The following is a 26888-nucleotide window of genomic DNA, read 5'->3' on the forward strand; positions in this document are numbered from 1 at the left end:
TCTACTGAGCTTCACATGCTATACTTCTCCTGGCGCCTTCTTTAAAAATTATATATCTAATCAGATAAACCAGTTTTAAGACTTTTAGCTTCAGTTTGTTTTTATATGCCCCTAAAAGCCCCATATACACTGAATAACAGTGGAGTTATAGATTACTTTCACGTAGGGTATGCTCAATATCATCTCCGATTGTTTTGTTTTCCTAAATTGAGGCATTGGTCACTGTTTCATAACCAATCACTTTTGGTAGAAAAGAAGCCTATTGATCAGTCACATGCTATGATGCGTTTGGGAAGACTGGGGTTGGGGGGGTTATTTTGGCTGTCCTCATCCTTCACACCTGTAAGGTGCCTCTTGGTTTTGGAGAATATTATGTTTGTATGGGATAAAATTAAAGTCTAGTGCTCCTGTTACAATATAACTTCATCTTTGTCGATCAAGAAATACATTGTTTCATCTTGAAGGGTTTGCTTGGGGCTTCTTGGCCCTAAAGTTGTCTTTCAACAACACTTATTGTAGAACTCTGATGTTCTCTATGCCTTGGACTGTCTTATGGGTGGGTCAAGTGTTTCCATTATTTGGCTGTTAATAACTGTTGTAACATGCTGTATATTTCTTTTAAGGAATGAGCGAGTCCTCGAGGCTATGACTGTGCGGGCTGAAATGGAAGAGATGGACCGCTTTAAACCATTGCTGGATGGTCTGAAAAGTGGAACTCCTGTAGTGCTGAAGGTATTGTGCAGTTATTAGATATTTCCTAGATGCTGATTTTAGCAATTTAAAAACTAAAGCTTTGTCACCTTGTGATCAGAAAAGTCATCCTTTTGCCATCTTGGTAAAATACCATGAGCGTTGCCACGGTCTGTATTTTGGTGCGTCTTTCAAACCTCATAGTGCATTGCGCGCAATCAAAGGTGCCATCTGTCAGCAGGGTTGAAGCCAGATACCACATGTTACATGTTACGATCATCTCAGACCTCTCTATGTAGGAGACAATAGCCTGTGATAGAGTGGAATCGGAGGACAGATGGCTCATTGGGGCAGGTGCAGCTTTGATTTCCCAGATCTATACCCAGTCTCAGAAAATCAGTGGACCCGAATATTTCTAAAGGAGAGCTTTACAGGGAGTCTGCAATACTTTCCATGATGCTCTGCTGTCCCTGAGATGCATGAGGAAAAGAAATAATTGGATAATCCTATTTGAATAATTAACTGAGTCTGTTTCAGGAACTGTTAAACTTCATCAACCTTTTTCCAAGTCGTAAGGTCGAGGTAGAGCACAGCATCCTAATAATCTTCAGTCAGCCATTGCAAACCACAGTTGTAATTCTGCTACTGCCAGTTAAACGCTTTTCTTTTTCTCCAATTTAGTAAATCCTTTAAAGGTCATCATCTACCATTTAAAAATAAAATATTGTGTTATCTGCTTTGATCTGTGGTTTGCCTAATGGCAATCATGCTGGAATTGATAGTTTGTGTTTGGAAATTGATCTGAATTCACACTTGGATTCATGATAGATTTACTACGGGTCCTGGATAATTGGTAGCATGTCTGCCTTGTTGTTGGCATACTTACTTTAACATTGTGGATAATGCAGTGTTCTTTGCCCATCATGTGAACAGATAGGACTGCTTGTGACTGTGACCCTCTTTGGAACATGAGTATGCAGCAGGTGGTTCTTGGTTTATACGGGCTTTGTTTGCAATTTTTGTCTTCTAGGATTTTATCTTCTCCTTTTGTTTAAAATGCATGAAATAGTGAGGTTTTTGTTCCTTATACAACGTCATTAAACATTGACAAGTCATAAACCTTATACAACAAATCCAGCACTTTCAGTTTCTTTGATTTGTTGTTTTATTATGTCTTTTTAACTATTTGTTGTATTGTCCTGTCAGTCCACTGTGAATTTATCTCAAAGCCTTTGAAGGGAAAGTGGATCCTGGATTGGGTATCTGCCCTGAACCGACTAAGGCAGCTTCAATTTTTGACTTGTGCCCACTCTCCTCAATTGATCTCATGAAAATGCTCATCTGGTCTTCTTGCAACAAATTGCATTTCAATATTTTACAGTTTTTAGATGAACTATTGATGGATGGCAGTCGGAAAGTGCTTTAGGGATGCCCATTTAAAACTGAGCTCATCCTATCACTCTGCACATACAGCTTGAAGTAACCCATGTCTCAAGTACCGATAGGTATCTTCATATTTGCCAGAGAAAGGGCATTCTTTAATAACCATCATTCATTTATAAAAACTGAACAAATCTCTTGGGGTAGGATTTGGAAAAACGCAAGCTCTAGTGTTTGCAGGTCTTGTTCTTACAGACCACATAAATAAACCAAATGTGCTTTTTGTGCCAAGCATTCTGCAAAGAATCTGAGACCATTATAATGTAAATCCCTTTTGTTCTGATATTTTCTGAATGCACTGTCCTTTAAATGGTACATTTCAACAATTGTGAACTGCCGTCTGGTCTGGGAGCATGCAGTTTTAAGTCGGATGCACATGAATTTGGTGCTGGAGACGTTCTGCCACTCAAACTCGTGAGAAAATCACTAAACCTTTGGGAGCCTTTGGAAACATTTGTATGTGTAAACAGAAATTAATTGAACAATTAATTTTATATAACTCACTGGTTTGCAAGTGTTTCTGCCTTTAAAAAAAAAAAAATATATATATATATATATGCTAGGTGAGGTTTTGGGAGATTTCGGTTGTTTGTTGTCAATGTAGCATAGGGGGTTTCTCCTGAAGTAAAGAAAAAACTCCAGTTCTTAAGGTATTTATTGCAGTGCAAATAAAGATTGTTATCAACATTTTGCCCATAAAGTTAACTCTGTTGTGCAACCACTTATGACAGAAGATCTATTGAAAGCACTTTAGGCAAACAATTCGTTTTTTTAGATGTTTAAGTACAGTAATATTTATGCATCATAGATTTAAAGGTCTCCTTTTTTTTAGGTGAGCTGTTTGCTGTTAATCAACGCTTTGATAACTCAGGCAGACGAGTTGGATTTTCGAGTACACATTCGCAGTGAACTGATGCGGTCTGGCCTGAGCCATATCCTCAAGGTAAGTTATTTTTCTTGTATTGGAGGAGTTTTGATTTGGGTGCACAAGGATATTGAATAGTAGGCGGTTTCTCTGTTGCTGACTTATTTTGAGAGTTGTATTGTTCTCTAGACACATCTGGGATTCCATTTAACAATCTGAGAAAGTGTGCTTGTATTGGGGAATATTTCTTCCAGGTTTTGTGTTTAGCTAAGGATTGCTTTTAGGTAGGTCAAATTCAGTAGTGCATTTTATTAATGGGGTAGAAGTGGGCATATTCATTTACAAATTGTGTCAACCCACAATTTTGTTTCTTTTTTTCTTTTTTAATAGGAGCTTCATACAATTGAGAATGAGGACCTGAAGTTACAGCTTGCTGTATTTGATGAGCACAGCGAAGGCGATTCTGATGACTTAAAGGGCCGCCTTGATGACGTCCGTATAGAAATGGAATATCCTTTATTATTATTATCATTATTGTATTTATTGAGCACAGACCTGGCTTCGAGAAGCAACAGAACACTTTACAGAGGTATACAACAATACAGATACATAACAATGCGCTTTACTGAACTAGAAATGTGTTGACTGACCGACTGGGAAGAGTGGGGTGGGGCAGCACAGATCGTAAATTTACTGCTGCTGTTTGGTAATGTAATGTGATGTGGATAGTTAAATCTGTTTCAAAGCTTCTGTCCTGGTATTGTGTAGCAGGAAGGCACGTGTTGTAAATGTTCTACTGTTGTGGTGGGTAATTTTATGGGATGCGTTCGCAGGAAGTTAAATCTGCTTCAAAGTGCTGTCCTGGTATTGTGTAGCAGGTGGCCATTTCAAAATGGAGAGTTATCAAGCCTTCACTTGAATAAAGCCCCCTAGTCTTATCATGCAGATAAATATTAGTCATTCCTTTGAAGCTGAAATGTGGTTCCGTTTTGAATAATGCTGATAAAATGTCCATGTGGTTGTGGTCAATGTAGAAAAGTCAATCTCCCACAACCCATTCCCCTTTGCCAAGTCGAAATATGGCTTGTTAAGAGTTTTTGTTTGAAACATCTGTGTTCTCCAGTCAAGTGTGTCTCCTTAATATTTAGAAGTACTGCATATTCACTTCTCCAAGGCCGGACCTTAGGCTTCATTTTAAATTCTGTATTGCCATGGGTGTTATTTAATGTAGAATACAGTTTAACAGAACACTTTTATACAGATGTGCCTTGAAAAGTGTTTTCCTCTGAAGGTGGGTCTGCATTTACTGTCACAGAAAGCTGCTTATCAAAAAAGCAGTTTGGTCGTTCTTCCCCTCGGCCAGCAGAAAGATCTTCTGAGCAATTACTAAAGTTTGACAAGGTCATTCAAAAATGTTCAGGGTTTTCTCATCTGCTGTTTCCTTTTTTTTCTGAGACTAAACTGAATTTAAAAAAAATCTTCTCAATGGTAATTAATGCTGACTGTTCTGAGAGCTGGGGCAATCATGGAAAGTCAGACACTGGAAGTGTCTCCACTGCTCGCCATTGGTTCATGACGCTATCATATACACGCACTGTTATGAGATTGAAGTCCAGAGTGTTTTTAGAATGTCATGTAATGGTTTGTGATACATTACAGTAGTAGAGCAAAGTAGCTAGTTTCAGAAACAATGAGTCCTCTGAAGATGTTCCTGTGCCTTTTAGTGGTCCCTCAATCAGTGCTCCAGATTTGAAGTGGGAGTATTTTACTTGCTATTTTTTCAATTTGGGATTACAACAGAATTTTAGAGAGTAAAAGTCCTATTCCCAAAGAGTATTTTATAAGCAAGTAAAAATGTGTTTTAACTGTAAAGAAGACATTTTTTGTAATAAATATTTCTTTGCACCTACTTGTTCATGCATACATTTTCCCCTCTTTTGAGCAGGCAGTAATAATAGTAGAGCTTCTTCCTGCAGCACTACGTGTACCACTGGTCCAAACAGCCATGGCGCTGTGTGGGTGTAATCAGAGTGACACAAGTGTGTTTCCTATTTTTGGTTGGGAATATTTTTAATCCGTTCTTCTTTTTGCAAGTATTTGCCTGTTTTTAGGGAGTAAAAGTGGCTAATAAACCCCGAATCTGTAAATTTGACCACAATGGCAAATTCTGTGCTGTCAGCTGCAGCTGGGAGGCATGACCAATCTAGCATCCAGAACATCAGTGTCCCCAGATAAAGATGCAAGGAAATCAGGGAGCGTTAACCAGAAGATTGTCATAATGTACTCCTTAACAGATGGGGCCTCTAGTGCAACAATGATTCTCACCAGTTATGACGGGGATTAGTGGGATAGCATGTTGACCATGATTTCCTCTGCCCTGGAGCCAAACAACAAAAATCTAATTACATCTTGCTGGAAGGCTGACTCTCCAACAAACTGGCAAAGAAGGCAGCCATGCATGTGGCGGACACGGGGTTCCATTATATGGATAACTACATGTTCCTCTAAAGATAATGGCTGAAATGCCATGGTTTCTGGCCCGATGTGGAGGTTAAGGTTTAATGGAGAACAGCTGTTTGGGAAGATAGGTCAACAGTTATTTTTCAGATATTAAATCTCATACACGAGGGCCAGATAAATATTAGGCATTCTTTTGAAGTTGAAATGGGGTTTTATTTTGATTAATGTTGGTAGGATGTCCATGTGGGTGTGGTGAATATACAAAAGTCCATCTCCCACAACCCATCCCGCCTCCCTTACACTGTTTTTAACTTTTGCACATTTAAGGTAAGGAGGTTGAATGTATTTAAAGAGAGAATTCATGCTGAACAATGTGGAGTCATAATGCACAAATAGAATTCTCTCTTTAAATACTTTCAGCCTCCTTACCTTAGTTGTGTAAAAGATATTTTATGAGTCTTGTGGAATCTGCTTAGATCACATGCTATGCATAAGCTGACATCTAGTAGTTGATGCGGAGTATTACAGTTTTTGTTTTCGAAACTCGAAAAGGGACGTCAACAGGGCGTGCCAGTAATACTATCCCTAGTGTGACGTCTACTGTACCGATGGTGTTTCACGCGTGGAGGTCCCTGAGATCGTTTTTTTTTTTTTTAGACTATCATAGTCAGGCATATATCGCGCCAAGTTCCTTCTTGGCTGTCACCATTATTTAGAAAAAGTTTAAACAATAGTATTTCTTTGTCTTTTCGATAATTCGCAACAGGGGTTTCAAAGAGGCCAAAGAAGGTCTCGAAGTAGGGGCATCTCCTCCTCCTCCTCCTCCTCCTCAGGAGGCTCACCCCCCCAAACAATGACCACCCGCTACAGGTTCCTTCCCATGTCACTCCTGTAGGAGACTGTATTTCACACTTTACCCAAGTGGGTACTTTCCACCGTGTCGAGCAGTTATTGTATAGAGCCGATCTAACAACCATCCAATCACCCACCAAGACAAAGGCACACCTTCAAGAAAGAACAACGAATCCTACTGCAAGAGGTAAAGGTGCTGCTTCTAAAGGAAGCCATAGAAACAGGTAAACAAGGGTATTTATTCAATGTACTTCCTTGTGCCAAAGAAAGAATTAACGATTCTCCCTGTCCTAGACGTGTGCCCGGGGAACACCCATGTCAAGCCACAAAAAGTATGCATGACAACGCTACAGGAGGTAATCCTACTGCTGAAGCAGGGGGACTACATGGCAACCTTGGATATGAAAGATGCATACTTTCATATTTCAATGTTCCCAGCGAACAGAAGGTTCTTGTGTTTCAGAATAGCGAAACAACACTACCAGTTCAAGGTACTACCCTTCGGCATAGCCTCAGCTCCAATGATATTTACCAAGGTATTGGTGGTAGTGGCAGCACACCTACGCAGGGAATCAATCCCAGTGTATCCTTATCTGGACCACTAGCTGATCACAGGGGAATCACCTCCCTACCCCAAATTTGCAAGCAGAATACCCAGAGAACAATCCGTCTCTTGTTCAAATTGGGATTCTCAATCAACGAGAAGAAATCAAGTCTCATTCCAAACAAGACCAAACAGTTCTTAGGAGCTGTCATAAAAAACAGAAGAGGGTCTAATCTTTCCATCAAATGAAAGAGTACAAAACATACTGCTGCAAATACCTCCGTATATGGCCGGTCACCAAATAACCGTACGCAAAGCAATGCGTTTGCTTCGGATGATGACCATTTACCTGGTCCCACATGCACAACTGCGCATGGTCCAATGCAAGAATGGTTAGCGAAACAGTAGTCTCAGGCAAGTGGTCAGTGGGACGATCTGGTGGTGGTTTTGCTAACACCAGTACAAGCTCTACGCTGGTGGACAAAGGAGAACATGTAAAAGGGAAACCTTTTCACAATCCTTCAGTGCAGGCAATTCTCACTACAGACGCATCACTCACCAAGTGGGGAGCTCATTACTTTCACAACACAGCACATGGCCTGTGGACGCAGATCACATCACAGAACCACATAACTCTTCTGGAACTAGTAGCAGTGCTCAAAGCGCTACAAGCTTTCCAAGTGCACTGTCAGGCCAGACAGTTCAAGTCCTCACAGAGAGCACCACCGCCATGTTTTACACAAACAAACAGGGGGGAACACACTCTCCAAGTCTGTCCAGGTTAGCACAACAAAAATTTGGACGTGGGCACTCAAGCGGGCATGTTTTTAATATCACATGTTCCAGAGGAACTCATTTCTCTGGCAGACTCCCTAAGCAGAGATCCTCTACCAGAAGAGCACGAGTGGCAGCTCGACAAAGATATTGTACACAAAATCTTCACACTATGGGGGCACCCCCTCTAGACTTGTTCACCACAAGACAAAACACACAATGCCCAAACTTTGCATCCATGTTTCCCCAATAATTCCAAGGGGAACACACTATGGATAACTGGTCAGCGAAATTTGCCTATGATTTTCCCCCCAACTCCACCAATGAGCAAAGTAGTCAACAAAATGCACAAGGAACAAGTAACTCTAATCCTAGTAACTCCTATGTGGGTTAGTAGTCCTTGTTTTCCACATCTGCGCAAACTGGTGATGTGCGATCCAATCAAACTCCTGTGCCCATACAACGTACTCGCACAGCACGGGGGACAAGGTTACACCCTCAACCTCAGTCTATGAACTTGGCAGCTTGGCTCCTGAAGTCCTAGAATTTGGACATTGCAAACTACCTCAAAGATGTATGGACATTCGAATGGATTGTGTCCTCCGACGTATTCCTCATCTCTGACATGTAGTGTCCACAGCTCGCTGTTTCAGGAATTTTTCGGCAGATGTCCCTCAAAGGCCTCCGTCGACACCTTGGTCCGGATTCAGGAAATGCCCGGACTGCGGCTCCAAGATGTCCATCACGGATTCGCATTGAGTCTGCCTGTGGTGCCTCGGCGAGGGCCATGACACGGATACGTGCTCCAAGTGCCAGTCGATGACTGGAAAGGCCTTGCTGGACCGAAGGGGAAGCTCAAGGTAGGCAAGGTGTCCAAGCCCCATAAGACCCTACCTTCTGCGCCTTAGACCGATGAGTCGAGAGGCAAGACTCCTCAGAGGAAGAGGGCTTAAGTGTTCAAGGTCCAGGAGTGGGTCCCACCACTCGTCCTCGTCGAAGCGCTCGTGGAGAAGGCATCACTGGTCGCCTTCCTCGTCTTCTTCAGGCGGCACCACGAGAGGGTGAGTTGCTCGTCCAAAAAATCAACACCATTTTTGAAAAGCAGGACAAGTCCCCGTCTGTGCCTTCTTTTCAAGCCGGCAGGGAACGGTCTCGACCGGATACTTGCGCGCCTTCGAGCCAGAGTAAACGGCATGATTCTCATCGGGAGCCTTGGAGGTCCCGTCCGGAAAAGGTATCGAAGGATCGTTCGAGACGTGAAGTGAGGTCACGGTCTTTGTCTCCATCGAAACCGTCCAAACCCTCGGAGCTTTCGACATCAGCAATACGCCAGTCGATAGTGCCTGTCTGGTCTTCCACCCCGGTCAGACCCTTCATGCCTTCGGCACCGTTGTCAACGCCTTTGGTGACGATTTTGCTGGCACTGCCCCTGCTGTCAGTGGAACCTCCAAAAAAGGCGATTTCTAAGTCGAAGTCGACGACTTTGAAGCCCTTGGCTGCTATACCTGAGAAAAGGTGTACTCCTCTGCCAAAGAAATGCTTTAAGTCCCTCAACTCCTTTTTTGAAGAGGAGGAACATCCTGATGTGGATGATGCTCTTTTTGGTCACCAGTTTGGGACCCCTAATGTGCCACACTGCCTCATCTCGGAGGAGAGTAAGATGCAGGATCTTTGTGATACCTTGCATAATGCAAGTGTTATAGACACTTCTCCAGAGCTGGAGTTCGGCAAATCTGACCCATGAGAGCATGCCGACTCCTCTTACAGATGGCTTATGTCGAGAGTTGTGGATTATTTTGACTGGTCTAGACCTCCTGCTCAGTATGATCAGGATGATCTCGCAGACATTTTGGTTCAGGGTCCCCCTATGGATCCAATATTGCCATTTCATGTGGCTCTGAGGAACAGGGTGACTAGAAATTGGGGAAACCCTGGAGACTAATCCGGCGGTGAACAAGTCTCTGACAAGAAAATAATGCACCTCCAGTAGTGACCCTGGCCATCTGTCCTCTCATCCCACTTCTGAGTGTCTGCTGGTCCAAGCAGCCACGGCTACCTCGAAGCAGGCTGCGTACCCTACCATCCCTCCAGATAGGGACGATAAGCGCGTGGATGGATGGGGGCGCGCAAGGTATTTCCGGCTGGGAGTATGGCGTTGAGATCGGCCAACTCCGCTTGTGCCTTGGCAAGATTTTCATACACTCTGTGGGAGTGCATATCTATGGCGGCTGAGCATATTCCCAAAGGGGAAGAAAGGGAGGACTTCCTGGCTATTATTAAGGGCGGCAAGGAAGCCATGTGTGAATCCCTACAGTCTGGGTTGGGTGTCAGACAGTGTCAGCAGGTCAATGGCTACGAGCACCGTGATACGTAGCTATGCGTGGTTTTGGAAGTCAGGTTTTGGACCGGATGTGCAGGCTCGACTCCTGAGCATGACATTTGACGGGTCTCATCTTTTTGGCAGCAAGGCTGAAAACTGCAGACCTCTAAAGCAGTCTCCAAGTCTTTGGGCGCCGCTGTTCGGCAGCCTCAGCCTTTTGTACAGCAATGGAGGGTTATATCTTTTCACTACTACACCTCATTTTGAAGGGCGAGAGGAATGGTTAGTCAAAGAGGCCAACGTAAGTTTCCTCGTGGTGGATGAGGTGGAGGTGCCAAGCCCGCTCAAGCAGCAGTCTCTCTGCTACCGCCGCTTCAAAACCGCTCTGAGGCTTCTGTCACAGTTCACCTGTGGGGGGCAGGCTGTCTCAGCATCTAGAAGAATGGTGAACCATTACTTCATGTGCTTGTGCTCTGGAAACAATAGCCCACATGTACTGCCTTCCTTTTCTTCAGAAGCCTCACACCAATCCACCGGAAGTACACTCTTTGAGGATTCCAGATCCGCTCCTTGTGCAGGAAATATTAACCCTGCTAGAGAAAGGTGCTATAGAAACAGTGCATGTAGCAGAGAGGAACAAGGGATGGTACTCCCCTTAATTGTTTTATCCCCAGAAAGGACGGGGGACTGAGACCCATCTTGGACTTGAGAAATTTGAACGAGTTCCTCAGGAGGGACAAATTCAAGATGGTCACTCTTTCTCAGATCTTTCTGGCAGCCCTCCAACTTCAGGATTGGTTGGTGTCTTTGGACCTTCAGGATGCTGATTTTCATGTGCCGATCCATCTCCAGCAAAAGAAATACCTAAGTTTTGCCGTTGGCGGCTCGCACTATCAGTTTCGAGTCCTGCCATTCGGCTTGACCTCTGCCCGAGGGTATTCACCAAACTGAGGGTGGTTGTGGCAGCGCATCTCAGGAGAGGGGGGGGATTCACGTCTACCTCTATCTGGACAATTGGCTGATTAGGGCAAGTTCTCCCAAACAATCCTTGGCTCATCTCAGCGTTACCTGCCACTCCCTTCACAGATTGGGCTTCTCCCTCAATTTCAATAAGTCCCAAATGACCACTTCCCAATGGCTCCAGTACATCGGGGCTGCTTTGGACACATCCTTGGGGAAGTGCTCGCCACCCAGGGTGAGGCCTCACTACATTCTCCAGATGGTAACTAAGTTTCAGAGTGCCCACAGTCTACCGTCCTTCGAATTCTTTAGGTTGTTCGGCCTCATGGCATCCTGCATTTTTCTGGTGCCAGAGGCCCGTCTGAGAATGCCATCCCTTCAATGGGCTCTCAGGACTCAGTGGTCCCAGTTCTCAGGCACGATGTCGGATTGCTGTCAGAATCCAGTCAGGGAATCACAGGATCTCCTGTGGGGGGGCCTGCGATGAAATTCTTATGAAGGGAGAACCTTTTTGTCAACCATGGCCGGAGATGAATAGTGGCGAGCTCGCTCCTTGTCCATCAGCAGTCATTGGTCTCCATCAGAGTCAGACTACACATCAACCTTTTAGAGCTGTGAGCAATCGGGCTAGCACTGCAGGCTTTCCTGCTGCCTGTACGGGGAAAGAATGTCCGGATAATGATGGACAACGCAGTGGCCATGCATTACCTCAACAAGAGAGGAGGCGTAGGGTCACTGTGCAGAGAGGCAATGCAGCTCTGGTACTGGGCAATTTAAGAGGGAATCTCCATGGCAGTGATTCACCTAGCCGGAGAGGAGAATGCGGCGGTGGATGCTCTGAGCAGGCAAAGAAAGTCTCCCACGAGTGGGAACTAGCTCAGGAAGTCCTTCAGGAGATCTTCGCCCTTTGGCGACCCCCTCAAGTGGATCTGTTCACGACCGGTGCCAACTGGAAGGGCGAGCAGTACTGCTCAAGGGAATTTCCTCAGAGAGGAGCTCTTGGAGACACGTTCGTGGTGGACTGGGAATTCCTGCTTCTGCATGAGTTTCCTTCTGTCCCTGTCATCCCTCAAGTTCCCAGGAGGTTGAGAGGGTTCGGGACCCACATGATCCTCATTGCTCCGGATTCCGCCAGGAGATTGTGGTGCCCGGACCTTCTAGACATGTCCATCTGTCTTCCGATAAGTCTACCCCAAAGAGAAGTTCTTCTCTCGCGAGAGGAGGGTCAGGTTCTCCATCCAGAGGTCAGGACTCTCCACCTTCACATATGGTTTCTGAAAGGTTGAGATACAAGGATTGGGACCTCCTGGATAACGTGATGGAGGTGTTGCTTTTGGCCAGTTGCCGTTGGAATAAGTTCTGTGACGGGTGCTGGGATAAGAATGTTCATCCTTTTCAATGTTCAACTCTGAATGTTCTATCCTTTTTGCTTTCTTTGCCACACAACGGTCTTCAGGTGGGAACCATTAAAGGTTACCTAGCAGCGCTCTCAATCTTTAAGCGCTCATCCGAAAAATGATCTTATTTTAAAATTTCCACTGGTTAATCAGTTTCTAAAAGGGCTCACAAATGTGTTCCCGCCATCACTGTTTCATGTTCCGGTTTGGGACCTTAAATTGGTCTTAAAGTTTCTGATGGGTGCTCTATTTGAACCATTGCACTCATGTCCGTTCGGGTTGTTGACCTTTAAGACTATTCTATTGGTGGCTATTGCATCTGTACATAGAGTGAGCAAATTGCAGGCACTTTCTTCTAAGCCACCCTTTACTGTATTCCATAAGGACAGGGGTATGTTGAGTCAGACCTTCCTTCCTACCTAAGGTAGATTTTAACTTTCACTTAAGTCAGAAAATTGTACGACCTGCCTTGTATCCTCCTCCATATCCTAGTAAGGAGGAGGAAAGGCTTCATAGGTTTGACCCTAGGAGAGCATTAAGCTTTTATATTTCCAGAATGTCCAAGGTGAGAGTGGATGACCGGCTCTATGCAGGGCGCAAGCTAGGCCAGGCTGTTTCTAAACAGACCTTGTTAGGTGGATCATCCTCACTATTTCTGAATGCTATAGATTGGCGGGCAAGGAGCCTTCTGAGGGCTTGCGCGCTCATTCCACCAGAGGCATGGCTGCGTCGACAGCCCTACAAAGGGGTGTCTCTATCAAGAACATCTGTGATGCTGCAACGTGGTCTTCGATACACACGTTTCCTAAGCATTATTCCCCGGATACTTCCCATGCTCAGGATGTGGTGTTTGGTAAGGCAGTGCTTTACTCTGCCCTTTCATTTCTAATCTACAAAATTCTTCACCCTCCTCCTGACATAGATACTGCTTTGGGAGTCTGTCAAAGTTGAGGAATACGTTGGACACAATCCATTTGAAGAACAAGTTACTTACCCCCTGGTAACGTTCTTTCGACTGGCTGTTCCTCCAACGTATTCCTCATCGCCCTCCCAACCTACCCCTCTGTAGAATTTCCCATGCTATTACAGCTTTCGTTCCAACAAGGCTGGGTACGGTCAGGCCCGATTTGTGGTCACTTCTGCCTCACAAGGAGGGGGGGGAAAAAATGAACTGTGACAACAGGCACAGTGCGTGCAACTTATAATATCTGATGACATCACCCTCGATGGAGGCCTTAGTGGGACATTGACCCAATGCACCTTCTGCCGGATAATTTCCGAAGCAGCAAGCTGTGGACACTACATGTCAAAGATGAGGAATACATTGGAGGAACATCCAGTCAAAAGAACGTTACCAGGGGTAAGTAACTTGTTCGTCTCAAAGAGACACGCAAACCAAACACTAGGCTCTGTTACTTTAACAAGTGGAAGAGATTTGTAATATGGTGCCAGTCAAAACAAATAAATCCTATAGATTGTACTCCACACATTCTTCATGACATGTTCCACCTACTAGACTCGGGGGAATAGTTTTCAACTCCCATCAAAGTTTACCTACCGGCTCTATTTGTGTACACCACTTCTCAGAATAAGGTGTCCTGGTGGAAAATGTCGGTCATTAAGGCGTTCATGGAGGGAATAAAGAGACTCCATCCTCCCATTTCCAACCCGCCTCCAAGGTGGCATCGAAGCGTTGTACTTGCAAATCTCATATGCTCAAAAACGGACCAACTGTTGGTCTCCATAGCACCTGGCAGGGAAGGAGACCACGTTTCCAAAAACGCCATCTCCATATGGGAGAGGAGCATTGGTAATTGAAGGTTCTGGTATTCAGACTGCACTCAGTATCTAGAATATTCAACAAAGGTATAGGGCTATAGATTGTGTGTGTCTATGCAGAGAAAGGCTTCACGTCAAGAATGAACACGCTTTCTGTGCCCTTCATGCAGTGTTTGCACCTGTTCCAGCATATAGTACTTTTAATGAATCTGGCAAAATCCTCATGGGAAGAAAAAATGCATTCACTTTCTGGGAGTGCTACTGGATATGTAAAACATTGCAGGATTGATGGCATCTGGGGGATGGCAATCCTCTTATGATTTAAGACCAGCCATTCTCAGATAATTCAAGGTGCTTTCAGACCTGATGTCCTCTATTCTTCTAATTACATTCTGCAGATTGTAAATGAGGAAACCGCAAGATCATTGTATCTCATTGATGGGCTCCTCCAGGCCCTACTCTTCGGAGGCATCCTTGTTTGTTCATTCGACGTGGAATTTTATTTTACCCTGTTAGATCTACCTTCATTCCCGTTCAGAGACCCTGCTATCTAGGCCTGGTTTTGGATTCACAACATGGTCATCCCAGCTCTGGTGCTACCTGCAGTCTGATTTCACGAATTCTCTATCGTTCTGACACTACTCTTACAATATTAATCATTAGGCCTCCTATCACCATGCCTTTTGGTTCTTTTCAATCAACTGCATAAAAGCAACACTGAGCTGTGCTTTGCCTCCAGTTGCAAACAGTACAGTCAACCTCTGTCTACCTTTGTCATAGTCAGATTGAACTCAGGTGAACTTTGTTTGTGAGCTCAGGAGTCAAACCTAGAAGGCAAAAGTAATTTTCCACATCCCAGAACCAAAGATATCCAGTTCAGCTGATAACTGTATTTAATGATGAGTAGCCATGATGCTGTTCCTGCAAGTGCAAAGCGTGTATGAACCACCACCGAACAAAGGATTCCACATCAATTTTGCAGAACTCACGGCAACCTTACTTCTTTCGCTCTTCCTCTTCTGCACCAGGAGCTCGATAGACCTAGTGTTTTGCTGATAACGCAACTGTTTTCTGTCATCAAGCGTTTAACCAGTTCACATTAGTTGTGCACATTGGACTTTCAATTATGGCATTGAACTAGTCAGCCTCTTACTAGTAGGTGACTCACCTAGCAAATACACAGAACCTGTGTGTGAATTTTCTTAGCAAGCACACACAAGCACCCAACTTGTGGGAACTTTCATATATGGTGGAGAATGGTGGATCGTTTTGCCACACAGGATAAGGCACATCATGCAGACCTCTGTAGAGATGAGCAGTATGATTTCCTGGGAGATATTTCTCCTTCCTTGGAATGGACATAAACACTATGCACATTATGTTAGCAAATCCTGTAAAGCGCACTACAGTATCTTGGCGCTGATGAAGTAACCCCAAAGAGTCCTACATAACTACAAGGTGAGAGAAACGGGGAGAAAAACTATTTAGGAAAAAGAAATGTCTTAAGAACTTTCTAAAACTTGGAATAATCATCCAATAGTCTTATGGCCAAGGGAAGAGAAGTCCACAGAGATGGGGCCGCAACTGAAAAAGCCCTGCGGCCAACAGTTGCTTTTTTGACCCGCAGAACCAGAAGAAGATGGTGGTTAGACAAGAAGAGATTTCTAGTAGGAACATAGTGGCTAATTCGTTTTATTGTAAAGGTGATTCACTAACTTAGACACAGCCTCACTGTCCTTTGATTCTGCTCTCCCCCTCGTGTCTAGCGGGTCTGTGTGCCCGGAGTGTCCTGGGCAGCCACGCAAGGCGTGGGGTGGTCGGGGTTTGGGGGGGAGCCGCCTGGGCCCGGCGGCCCAAATCCAAATCGAGAGGTGAAGAGCGTGAGTATGCTGTCGGACGTCCACCCTGCAATGTTGGGCAGGGAAGAGAAGAGCAGAAATCCTGGGCTGCTCAGTCAGCGCAGCATGGGTCAAGGCAAAGGCCAGTGTGCAAAACCCATGGCCATGAAGTCAGCTAATTGAATATCCTGAATAATTGAATCCACTGTAATTTATCCTGTAAGTAATATGTATGCATTTAGCTTTATAGTATTCTGTATGCATCTCCTGTGTCGATGCCTGACTGTTTTTAATGTATACTATGTCTCTGTAACATTTGTTACCTAAGTTCTGATTCACATGCTGTCCATATAATCGACATCCGGTGGTCACCGCAGTGTATTACATCTTGTCTTTCGAGAATCGAAAAGGGGACATCGACATGGGTGTGCCTGTAACACTATCCCTAATGTGACGTGTAGTGTAGCCAAAATCCCTCACGCGTCGAGGTCCCTCAGATTGTGTTATACCACCCAGGGTGCTGGTCGCCTTATGCAGAGCTCGTCCAGAGAAATTGCTATTGTTTTCTTCGACCTTTGGTCGTTTATATATTAGTTATAAATATTACCCTACTGTCCCTTCCATCGATGGCTGTTTCCAGGTCTCCGCCGAAGACGCTTCCACAGATCTTCGACGGCCAGTGTGGCCCTACTGGCCGGCCTACACAGTAGGGAGAGTGGGGTCGGGGTGGACATTTCCCTTTCTGAGAATGCCTTTCCTTTTCCTCTTTGTTCCCTTGGTCTCTTTGCCACTTTCTATTTCCTCAGCTATGGAGAGGACTCCATTTAGGTTTTGTCCTTCTTGTAAGGCCAAATTCCCTTGGAAGGATAAACACTGTAAATGTAATCAGTGTTTGCCCCTTAATCACAGCTAGACGGTTTGTGTGGCATGCAAGCTCCTGCGCCCAATAAATTTGAAGGAGTGCTGTGTTAAGCGGTGGGCAGCCGACGGAATGTCGCAGGCCGAGCCTAGCTCTCCCGCTGCCACAACCGCCGATTGTGACGAGGGGCTGAGTGATGAACAAGCCTCCGATTCGGAGGTGATTGACCTCTCGGCGGAGCACTCTCTCTGCGTCGTCTGTCTCCGGCCCCGCTAGGCAAGACTCTGGTCTTGCTATGGGGAATGTACACCCCGGCGACGAAGACGTACATGTGTGGGCCCGCCAACCCTGGTTCGCTCATCTGATGGAGATGTCCCTATCTCCTCCAATGAAACTGCCTTGCCCGTACAACAAGTCGCAAGACAAAGGGAGACACTTCACCCATGCCCGCAAACATTGAACTTAGCGGCCTGGCTGCTGATGTCATAGAGTTCGGGCACCTGCAACTCCCTCAGATGTATGGACATACTCAGAGAGGCAAGGAAACCTAACGCACGATATTGCTATTCCAGTAAGTAAAAGCGTTTTGTCATCTGGTGCAACTCTTAAGAGCATTAACCCTATTGACTGCTCTCCTACACATATTGTTTTGTACCCGACTCATTCACTTGACTCAGGCCTGATCTTTAACTCTCTAAAAGTTCACTTAGCTTCTCTTTCAGCCTACACTACATCACAGCACAGGATGTTGTGGTGGAAGGTAGCAGTTATTAAGGCTTTCATGGAGGGAGTAAAGAGAATTCACCCTCCCATTTCTAACCCAGCTCCCTGATGGGACCTAAATGTGTTTTTGACTAGATTTAAGGGGTCCCCTTTCGAGCCCATGCACAAAGCAAGTCTCAAAGATCTCACCTACAAAACTGCCTTTTTAATAGCCATTACTTCCATTAGGAGAGTCAGTGAACTACTCAGTTCTAGACCCCTTTCTTACAGTTCACAGAGATAAGGCAGTTCTGCGCACTCACCCCAGGTTTGCGCCAAAATTCATTTCAAAGTTCCATGTGAACCAATCCATAGAACTACCAACGTTTTTTCAGAACCCCTCAGACATGGGAGAAAGAAGCCTGCACCCACTGGATGTACGCGGAGCAGTCATATTTTACATAGAAAGAACTCGACCACTAAGAAAGACAAATCAGTTTTACGTTTCAGTGGCAGCAGGTAAAGGAGACCCTGTCTCCAAATCTACAATCTCTAGATGGATTGTCAAATGAATCACTCTGTTACACTCTTGCTAAGAGAGAACTGCCCTTCAAGCCTAGAGCGCATTCTACTCGAGGCACTGGGGCTTCCATAGCATTCATTGCAAATGTTCCCCTAGAGTCCATTTGCAAAGTGGCAACCTGGAGTTCTGTATACACCTTTACAAAACACTATTGCCTAGACACTCATTCTAGTTCTGATTCTCAGGTGGGACAAGCAGTACTAAGACATCTTTTCACTACTGTTCCTTCTCACAACCCACCTCCAAACTCCGGGTACTGCTCGCTAGTCTATGCACAGCATATGATTCTAAGCAGATTAGCAAGCATCAGAAGACTTGCATTACTTACCGTAAAAGCATTTCTGATGATTGTATCTGCTTAGATTCACATGCGCCCACCCTTCCTCTCCGCTCGGATGGAAGGAACATAGACGTCTTCCTACCCTCTCTCTTTTCTGTACTCACTAACGATAGTCATAGGCTCCCTCACGGCAGAAAAAATACAATCGGAGGGACCTCGACGCGTGAGGCATTCTTGGTACACTACATATCACGTTGGGGATAGTGTTACATGCACGCCCATGTCGACGTCCCCTTTCGATTCTCGAAGGACAAGATGCAATACTCTGCAGTGACCACTGGATGTCGGACTATATGCACAGCATATGAATCTAAGCAGATACAATCATCAGAAATGCTTTTACGGTAAGTATTGCATGTCATATGCACCCAGATGCCCTCGGGCCAGGCGCAATATACAAATAAACGAAATACAAATACACTGTACATTAGCAACATTTAAAAGCGGACTTGCCAGAAACTTTGTATGAGCAATATCCTATGACCTCTTATGTTGCTGGAATCATTGCGAAGTAACAATGCTCACTGACTGTTAATTAAATACTTTGACATAAACATAATAACAAAATAATTGTGGCGCTTGTACCAAGGCCTACCAAATCTTTCATACTTGGACTCAGCATGGGGTTGTATGCTAAGGCCTTTTACTGTGTAGCAGCCCTACAATAACATATGTATATTATAACTCTCACATTTAAGGGGCGCAGAATAATATTACTGAACCAGATTGATTTCCCAGTCCCTAAGAAAGGATGAAATGTTTAATAAGATATTGTGATGAGCGTCAACAATTGAGCTTCTGTACTTTGAAACTACAGCCAAAATCTATGGAGTGACATGTTTGGTCTGTCGGCTTCTTTTGGTTGACTAATCATTTTATGCCGTCTTGACACTTAGCCCCTCCATTGCTCTCAACTTTTCGTTGCCTGACTGTTGCTGGCCCATACTGTCTGCATAGTTGCTGCCTTCTTTTGACATACCAGCCAACATGGTCTCCATCTTTCCCCTCACCTTTTCAGTACCTTTGCCCTCTTTTGTCTGTACATACTGTGCTTTCTAGTGACATGCATACCCTTCATTGTCCTCATCTTTGCCCATGCGTCTTCATTACCATGTCATTCTTTTTTCTGTGCATGTTCTGAATACTTGAGACATGCAGCCCTTCAGAGTCTTCAGTATGTGTGATATGGGTTGATAGCCCAACTGTCTAAAGCCTGACCTGGTAAAGTGCAGTTAGTGCAATTTAGGCAATTGCTCTGTTTTCGGAAGCTACACCCTGTGTGAGTGCACTTGCCCCCTCCTATGGCCCATGGTATACGTGTTTTGTGTGAGTGAGCTTGCCCTGCTATTACCATTGCTGCATCTGCTCTATGTGAGGGAAGCTTACACTGTTGTGGCCCCTGATGTACCTGTTCTTTTTCAGTGGATTTGAAGGAGATCACGGCAAGCATTGTTGCCAGCATACTTGTCTGTCAAATGGACCTGGCTGGTTGTATTATAACAATTTGGAAAGCTTCTTGAGGACTTCTGTTACTTGTTGCATGAGCCAGTGTTCTAGAATAGACCACATAATTGAGGGTTGCCACTTAACACATGCACTACTTTGAGCAAACCTATGGGAAGATTAGGATGTATTCATTTCTGCAGGCAGTGCCCCATATATACTTTGCATATCCATGAGTGAGATGGGCATTAACATTGCACTGTGATCTGCTCTCAGATGACCCCCTGCCATTAAACACTTCATTGTCCTATACTTCCCCCATTCATTCTCCCCTCCTCTGCCACAGCACACTTGTTCCCCCGTGATGTTACTTTGGTGTCTTAAAAATCCAGTTATGCTGTTCTTTGCGTTAATGAAGTCTAGATAGCGGCACTTGATAATGACTGCCCTTTTTTCCGTTGTTTTACTATACTATATCATTTACAGAGTTCAAGACAACATGAGTGAATAGGAAACAATTAGGATGGGCGGGGGGGTTGATTATCAACAGTTTGGTGAAAATGTTGCCTTGCTTTCTGTATTTTATGTTTAGCTCTAGTCAAGACAAGTTTACATTTTTCTGTTCCTACATCTTTGATTGTGTTTACTATACAATAAGTTTGAATGTTACATTTACCAATTTAGTTAAGATATTACGTTTTTTTATACTTCTTTTCCTTAACAATGCCCTCACTGACTTTGAAGAGATCTTCCAGATTCTTTTAAATACAGTAAAAGATTCAAAAGCAGAGCAATTACTACTCTCCATTCTCCAGCACCTACTGCTCATTCGCAATGACTATGAAGCCAGGTATGTTTGGGTTAGGAAACAACTTTGTTTGAACATTGTGTTCTGGCATATGAAATGTTTGAATTCTTCTGAGATGCTACTGGTAATCTTCAGTTTCAGCCAATCTCATCTTTTGAAAAGCCCTGTAGGCAGTTCCTATATGGTAAAAGGTTATGTCCAGGTTTTATGCGTGCATTGTGAAGGCAAGTTGTTAAAAATACATTTGATAATTGCACTAATATGCTTGTAGAATATTATGTTGTGTGCCAACTTTTCTTTATGATGTGCTGTCTTTTGGGACAGCAGAATGTTTTCTGAAAGTTATGCTGTCTGTAGGCTCTATCAGTCAGTCTGCATGGAAAGCATCTCTAGAAGTCTGTTGCAATACTCTGCCTTTTGTAATTTAGTATGTCATAGAACAGTTATGGACAGTCTTTCAGCTGTGGGGTAAAACATTCTCTTAACTTCTGCAGGCATTTATTTAAATGTATGTATGGTGTTCCTACCTATTTCTAATTCAGTGGGAAACATATGTTTGATCAAAAGATCAAGGAACGGTGGTTCTATGCACTTGGAAATAGAAACGTCAAATTGGAATATTTCTGTTTTACCAATGCAAAAAATGAAACCACTTTAGCAGACTATCCATCCTCTTTTCAAAGTACCATGGGACAAACTTACTAGTTTAAAATTATGTCAGGAGTGCAAAAGGAAATGCAACTGGTCCCTAAATCAATTTGTTATAATTGGTAGATATTTATGCCTTATATTTAGTGGCCACATTATGGAAGACCGAGAGAAAGAGCGAGTTGTTGTATGTCATATGTTACAAAATGCAGATGTACATTAACACAAACTCTTGTAATTTGGCAAGCGGTTGACTAGTCACCTGATCGAGTACACTGCTTTCCTGCCCACTTGCCCATATTGATAGAACTTTGCTTTTTATTCAAATATCAGCAATGGGTACTCTCTATCCTGGCTGAGATTTTAACACAAATCCAGATTGATGGTTTCAATAATGCCTCTTACCCCCTTTTTTGAGGTTTATGTAACTTTAGGATTGTAATGCTAATCTTGTGAACCTATGGCCTTGACATCCCATTTTAATATTTGTGTGAAGCACCATAAATGTTGATCATGGCAAAGAGAGGATTCATATTGAGCAAGACAGTATTTCTTATGAAGGGCACTCGCAAACCGAGCTTGGTGGATTTCCCCAATTGTTGGGTGGGGTTAACAAAAGTCCCTGTGAGTTAAGAAATCTTTTTTTAAACTTCTTTTTATTATTATAAGCGTGGCAGCAAAACACAGGCGAACAGCGTCAGGCAGAAACAATGTAAAAGAACAGCAGTACATAACGTAGGTATGCAGAACTTACTACACATAACGAACAATCGAAGAGCAAAGTAAAGTCACATCATGAAAAGGGACATCAGGGAACTATGACAGGGCTGAGGACCCAAGCTGGCGGGGGGAAACGGGGGAGGAGGGGGCGTCCTGAGTCTCGACTAGGTCAGACATATAGGAGCGGAACCTGAGCCAAATGTTTCTAGGTCTGGAATGCATGGGTTGTAGGTGGGACCAGGTTTCTTCCGTGTCAGAGGCCCACGTGACCGCTCTCAGCCATTGGGCATGTGTGGGAGGCGAGGGGCGAAGCCAACAGAGCAGGATAGAGCGCACCGCGAGAACTAGGCAAAGACCAGCTAGTTTCTTGGAATCTCGGGGGAGGCCTGGGAGATCGTGAAAGAGACATACCAGCGGGGAGAGAGCAATGGGGTGGCCAATTACAGCGGACACTGTCGAGCAGACGGCCTCCCAGAACTGAGCGAGGCGGGGGCAAGACCAAATCATATGGATGTAGTCGGCATCATCCCGACCGCATCTGGGGCAGCTGGCTGGATAGTCGGTGGACATGCGGTGCAGTCTGATCGGGGTATGGTGGAATCTGTGAAGCACTTTGAACTGGATAAATTTGAACCGAGAATTGAGGGAAACCCGTTGCGTGCGGTCGCATAGGTGGGTCCAGCGATCGTCTGCCTCCCAGGCACGTTTCAGTTTAGCAAAGTCTGGGATCGATCTGGACTGCAGCATAGTAAATAACCTAGAGATCTTACCCCTGGTAGGGAAGGGGGAGGTGAGCTCCTCAATTGCGGGGTCGTCAGGCGGCAATGCAGGGAATGTTTGGTAATGTCGTTTAAGGGTCTTTCGGAGGGATGCGTATTGGAGCCATACACTCCGGTCTCTTCTCAGGGATAAGGGGAGGTCGGGCCACTCGACGAATGTACCCTGGTCAAACACGTCGCGTAGCAGCTCGAAGCCCGAGTCCGCCCATCGGCGCGCCGTACCCAATGGAACCCGCGGGACCCCAGGGAGAAAATTCCAAAGTGGAAGATTGCCATGGAAGGCATAAGTAATCCCTAACAGATTCCACATTTTTGCTAGTGCAACGGCTGTGCAGGCGACCGGATTCTGCGAGTTCCGAGCCAAGGGGGCGGGCTGCAGCACCAGGGAGCGGATGTCCCGGTCAATCACTGCGAGCCTCTCAAGTCGGACGTGCGGGGCAGGATCCGTGGTATCGAACCAATAGGAGGTATTTTGGATTTGTGACGCCAGCCAGTATTTAAGAAAGTTAGGGGCACCAAAGCCCCCGTGAGACATGGGAGTGGCGAGGGTCCCGATTTTAAGGCGGACCGCGCCCGAGTGCCAGAGAAAGGAGTTCACGGTGCGTGTCAAGTCGCGAAAAAAGCCCACCCCCGGCCATAAGGGAACGTTAGCGAACCTATAGAGCAGCTGGGGCAATACCACCATCTTCAGCAGACCAATTCTGCCGACCAGAGATATTGGGAGTTTATCCCAGACCTGGATCTTAGCCGTCAAGTGTGTGAGATACTTCTGGTAGTTTTCATGGAAGGTCAGCTCGTGTTGGCGAGCCACCACCGTCCCAAGGTAGGTAAATGTGTTTTGGGCCCATGTGAAACCGAAGGTGTCGGGAGGGGGAGAGGTACATTCCGTGAGTGGAAAGAGAGTGGATTTCGAGCAATTCACTTTAAGGCCAGAGACTTGGCCGAAACGGATAATATCCGCCAATATAGGGGGTAAGTTGGTCGAAGGAGAGCGGACAAACAGCAACGCGTCATCCGCATAGAGGGACACTATGTCCGTATGCCCCGCGGAGCGGAGACCCCTGTGAGCATGGAGTTGGCGGAGCATATCGGCGAAAGGCTCGATTGCTATCGCAAAGACCAGAGGAGAGAAGGGGCACCCCTGTCTCGTTCCCCTGGCAATCTTGAAAAGGGGAGAGTAGCGGTCACCAGTGCTGACCCTGGTAACCGGCTCAGAGTAAAGCAGTCTGACCCAGGAAATAAAGGAGGGGACGAATTTACAGCACTCGAGGACCCGCCACAGATACCTCCATGAAACCGAGACAAATGCCTTTTGCATGTCAAGGGCAACAGCCACAGCGTGTGTGTCGGGACTGATTCTATCGATGACGTTGAATAGCCGTCTCAAATTCAGGGAAGTAGAGCGTCCCGGGACAAAACCGGCCTGGTCTGGGTGGATAATAGATGGTAAGAGGGGAGCCAGCCGGAGAGCCAGAGCCTTGGCAAATATTTTGACATCGCAGTTTATGAGAGACAGTGGGCGATACGAACCGCACTGCGAAGGGGGTTTACCGGGCTTAAGTAGTACTGCGATCGTGGCTTCACGGAGAGAAGGAGGGAGAACCCCAGCCTCAACGGACTCCTCCCAGAGAGCCAGCAAGTGAGGAAGCAGTTGTGGCTTGAAGCGTTTATAGAACTTGATTGGGATACCGTCCGAGCCGGGTGTGCGGCCCGAGGATAGGGAATCAATTGCAGCCGACAGCTCCTCCCGTGTAAGTGGGGAGTCAAGGGAACCCGTGGTCTCCGGGGACAGTGTAGATAGAGGGAGGGCCTCGAGAAAGGAGTCAATCTCCGCCAACGGGACCTCATCAGCGTTGGAATATAGGGATTCGTAGAAGGTGAAAAATTCCCTATTGACCTCCTGTGAAGAGACCGCCATAGAGCCATCAGACCTCTCAACCCCGAGAATGTGCGGGGGCCCCGTCTCGTGCCGGATCAACCTAGCTAGAAAACGGCCGGGGCGCTCCCCCTCTCCATATCTCCTCGCCATGCCAGGGTTATCGAGGAACCTCTGCTCGCGGTCCGCAAGAGAGCGGAATTTGTCCAGTTCCTCCCCGATGTTAGCGAGGTTACCAGGGGTAGAGTGTAGTGAGCATATAGCCTCCAGAGACGAAAGTCTAGATTCGCTGCTGGCGAGGTCCCTGCGGATCGACTTAAGAACCCAATTCTCCTTGGACAGTGCAATCCCTCTAATGTAAGCCTTGAATGACTCCCATAAGATGGCGTAGGACGTTACCGAGCCCGTGTTGGTCTCGAAGAACTCCTCGATCGATAACTCAAGCTCGGAGCAAAACTCCGGGTCCAGTAGGGAAAGGGGTTTCAATTTCCAGTGTCGGGTGCGGGCGGGATCGGGGCCCCAATCTACTGTAATGGTGACAGGAGAGTGGTCAGAAAGGGTTCTCGGTAGGATCATTAGCTGTGTTACATTCTTGACCAGTACGCTAGAAATCACCCACCTATCAATACGAGAATAGGAGTCGTGAACAGAAGAGTAAAAGGAGTAGATGCGGGAGTCCGGGTAGAAGAACCTCCACGCGTCCACCATGGCCAGACGGGGAAGGGAGGACAGTGCGGCATAAGCCGCCCTGGAGAGATGGCGGGGCCTGGAGCCCGATCTATCCAGAGCTACATCGAAGATCGTGTTGAAGTCCCCACCCCAGAGAATTGGAACAAGGGGGAAACCATCGAGAAGGGAGGTGACCTGCACATAAAATTCCGGGTCATCAAGGTTAGGGCCATAGATGTTCAGGAGAATCACTTCCTTGTGGTGCAGCATGGCGTGAAGAAGTACATATCTACCCTGGGGGTCAATTGTCGAGGAGATGAGGGAAAATTGGAGGCTCCTATGGATAAGGGTCATGACACCCCGGCTCTGGGAAGAGTAATCAGTGAAAAACCTGTGGGGACCCCAGGATTTGGCGAAGCGCATGCAGTGTACAGAACGGGCATGAGTCTCTTGAAGGAAGAGAATCTTGGATCCATGGCGTTCGGCCTGCAGCTGAAGTTGTCTCATCTTTCTATAGTTCCCTAGTCCCCGTACATTCCAACTCATAAAGGTCAGGGCACTCTCAATCATAGTATGGCGGTGTTAGGAATAAAGCAGAATGTCAGTGACCAGGGGTTCAAATTAACAGTCCCACAAGAACAGTTCCAAGGTGCCTCAGCACAGTCCGCCCTCGCCGCCAACGCTAATTTTCCAATAACAAAAACCCCAACATAACCCACCCCCACCCACACCCCCCTCCCAATCAGAGGGATGACCAGCCCATCCCATTGTAAACAAAACCAAAACAGAGGCATCATCGCCTGGGGGTCTGAAGGCCTGACTGGCCGTATCGCTCCGGGTTGCAGCAGAGCAGATAGTACATGAGAAGCCCGTGGTGGAGGAAGAATGCAGATTGGACAAGTTCTCGCCAGAAGCAATACGGGCGGGCCCTGCAGATTGAACAGAGCAAGCAGATTGCGGGATAAAGGATCGACGTGGCCCCAGTACAGGAGGGGCGGGAGGACCTATGCGCCCCCCCGTCGGGGACCAAGGATCACCACTGTACCGAGATCAGGGGAAAGGGATCAGCCAGGAAAGTGTTCGTCAATGAATTTGGAGGCTTCCTCTGGAATCGTGAAGAACAACACCTGATTGGCGTGTTCTATGCGAAGCTTGGCGGGATAAAGCATAGCATATTTGATGGAATGGTCTCGTAGCCTGCGTTTCACTGCCTGGAAGGTCTTGCATTCCCGCTGGATCGCCGTTGAGAAGTCGGGGTAAAGATGGATCCTAGCACCGCCCAGAAGTAGTTCACCCTTGAGTCTCGCAGCCCTGAGGAGGGCGTCACGGTCACGGTAGTTTAGTACACGGGCTATGATGGGCCGAGGAGGGGCACCAGGCCTAGGTTTCGCCACCAGGGCGCGATGTGCCCGTTCAATTGCGAAGTGTGGAGAGAGCTCGGGCTCGTCGAGGAGCGACAGAAGTGTGCGCTGAACAAAGTCCTCCATTGGCTCGTGAATTTCATCCTCGGGGACCCCGATGATGCAGAGGTTATTACGCCTC

General features: G+C 46.0%; 1 protein-coding gene across 1 annotated transcript in view; it reads left to right on the top strand.

Annotated features, from left to right (window-relative positions):
• DIAPH1 (diaphanous related formin 1) overlaps window positions 1-26888 on the top strand; it is a 1645861-nt gene that overhangs the window by 678142 nt on the left and 940831 nt on the right. The window contains exons 9-12 of the mRNA XM_069654133.1: window positions 624-732; window positions 2963-3073; window positions 3386-3504; window positions 20580-20696. Coding sequence (XP_069510234.1) covers window positions 624-732; window positions 2963-3073; window positions 3386-3504; window positions 20580-20696 — 456 coding nt within the window. The remainder of the gene's footprint in view (window positions 1-623; window positions 733-2962; window positions 3074-3385; window positions 3505-20579; window positions 20697-26888) is intronic.

Source organism: Ambystoma mexicanum, chromosome 3q (assembly GCF_040938575.1).
Source record: "Ambystoma mexicanum isolate Mex_15411 chromosome 3q, UKY_AmexF1_1, whole genome shotgun sequence".
Classification (NCBI taxonomy): domain Eukaryota; kingdom Metazoa; phylum Chordata; class Amphibia; order Caudata; family Ambystomatidae; genus Ambystoma; species Ambystoma mexicanum.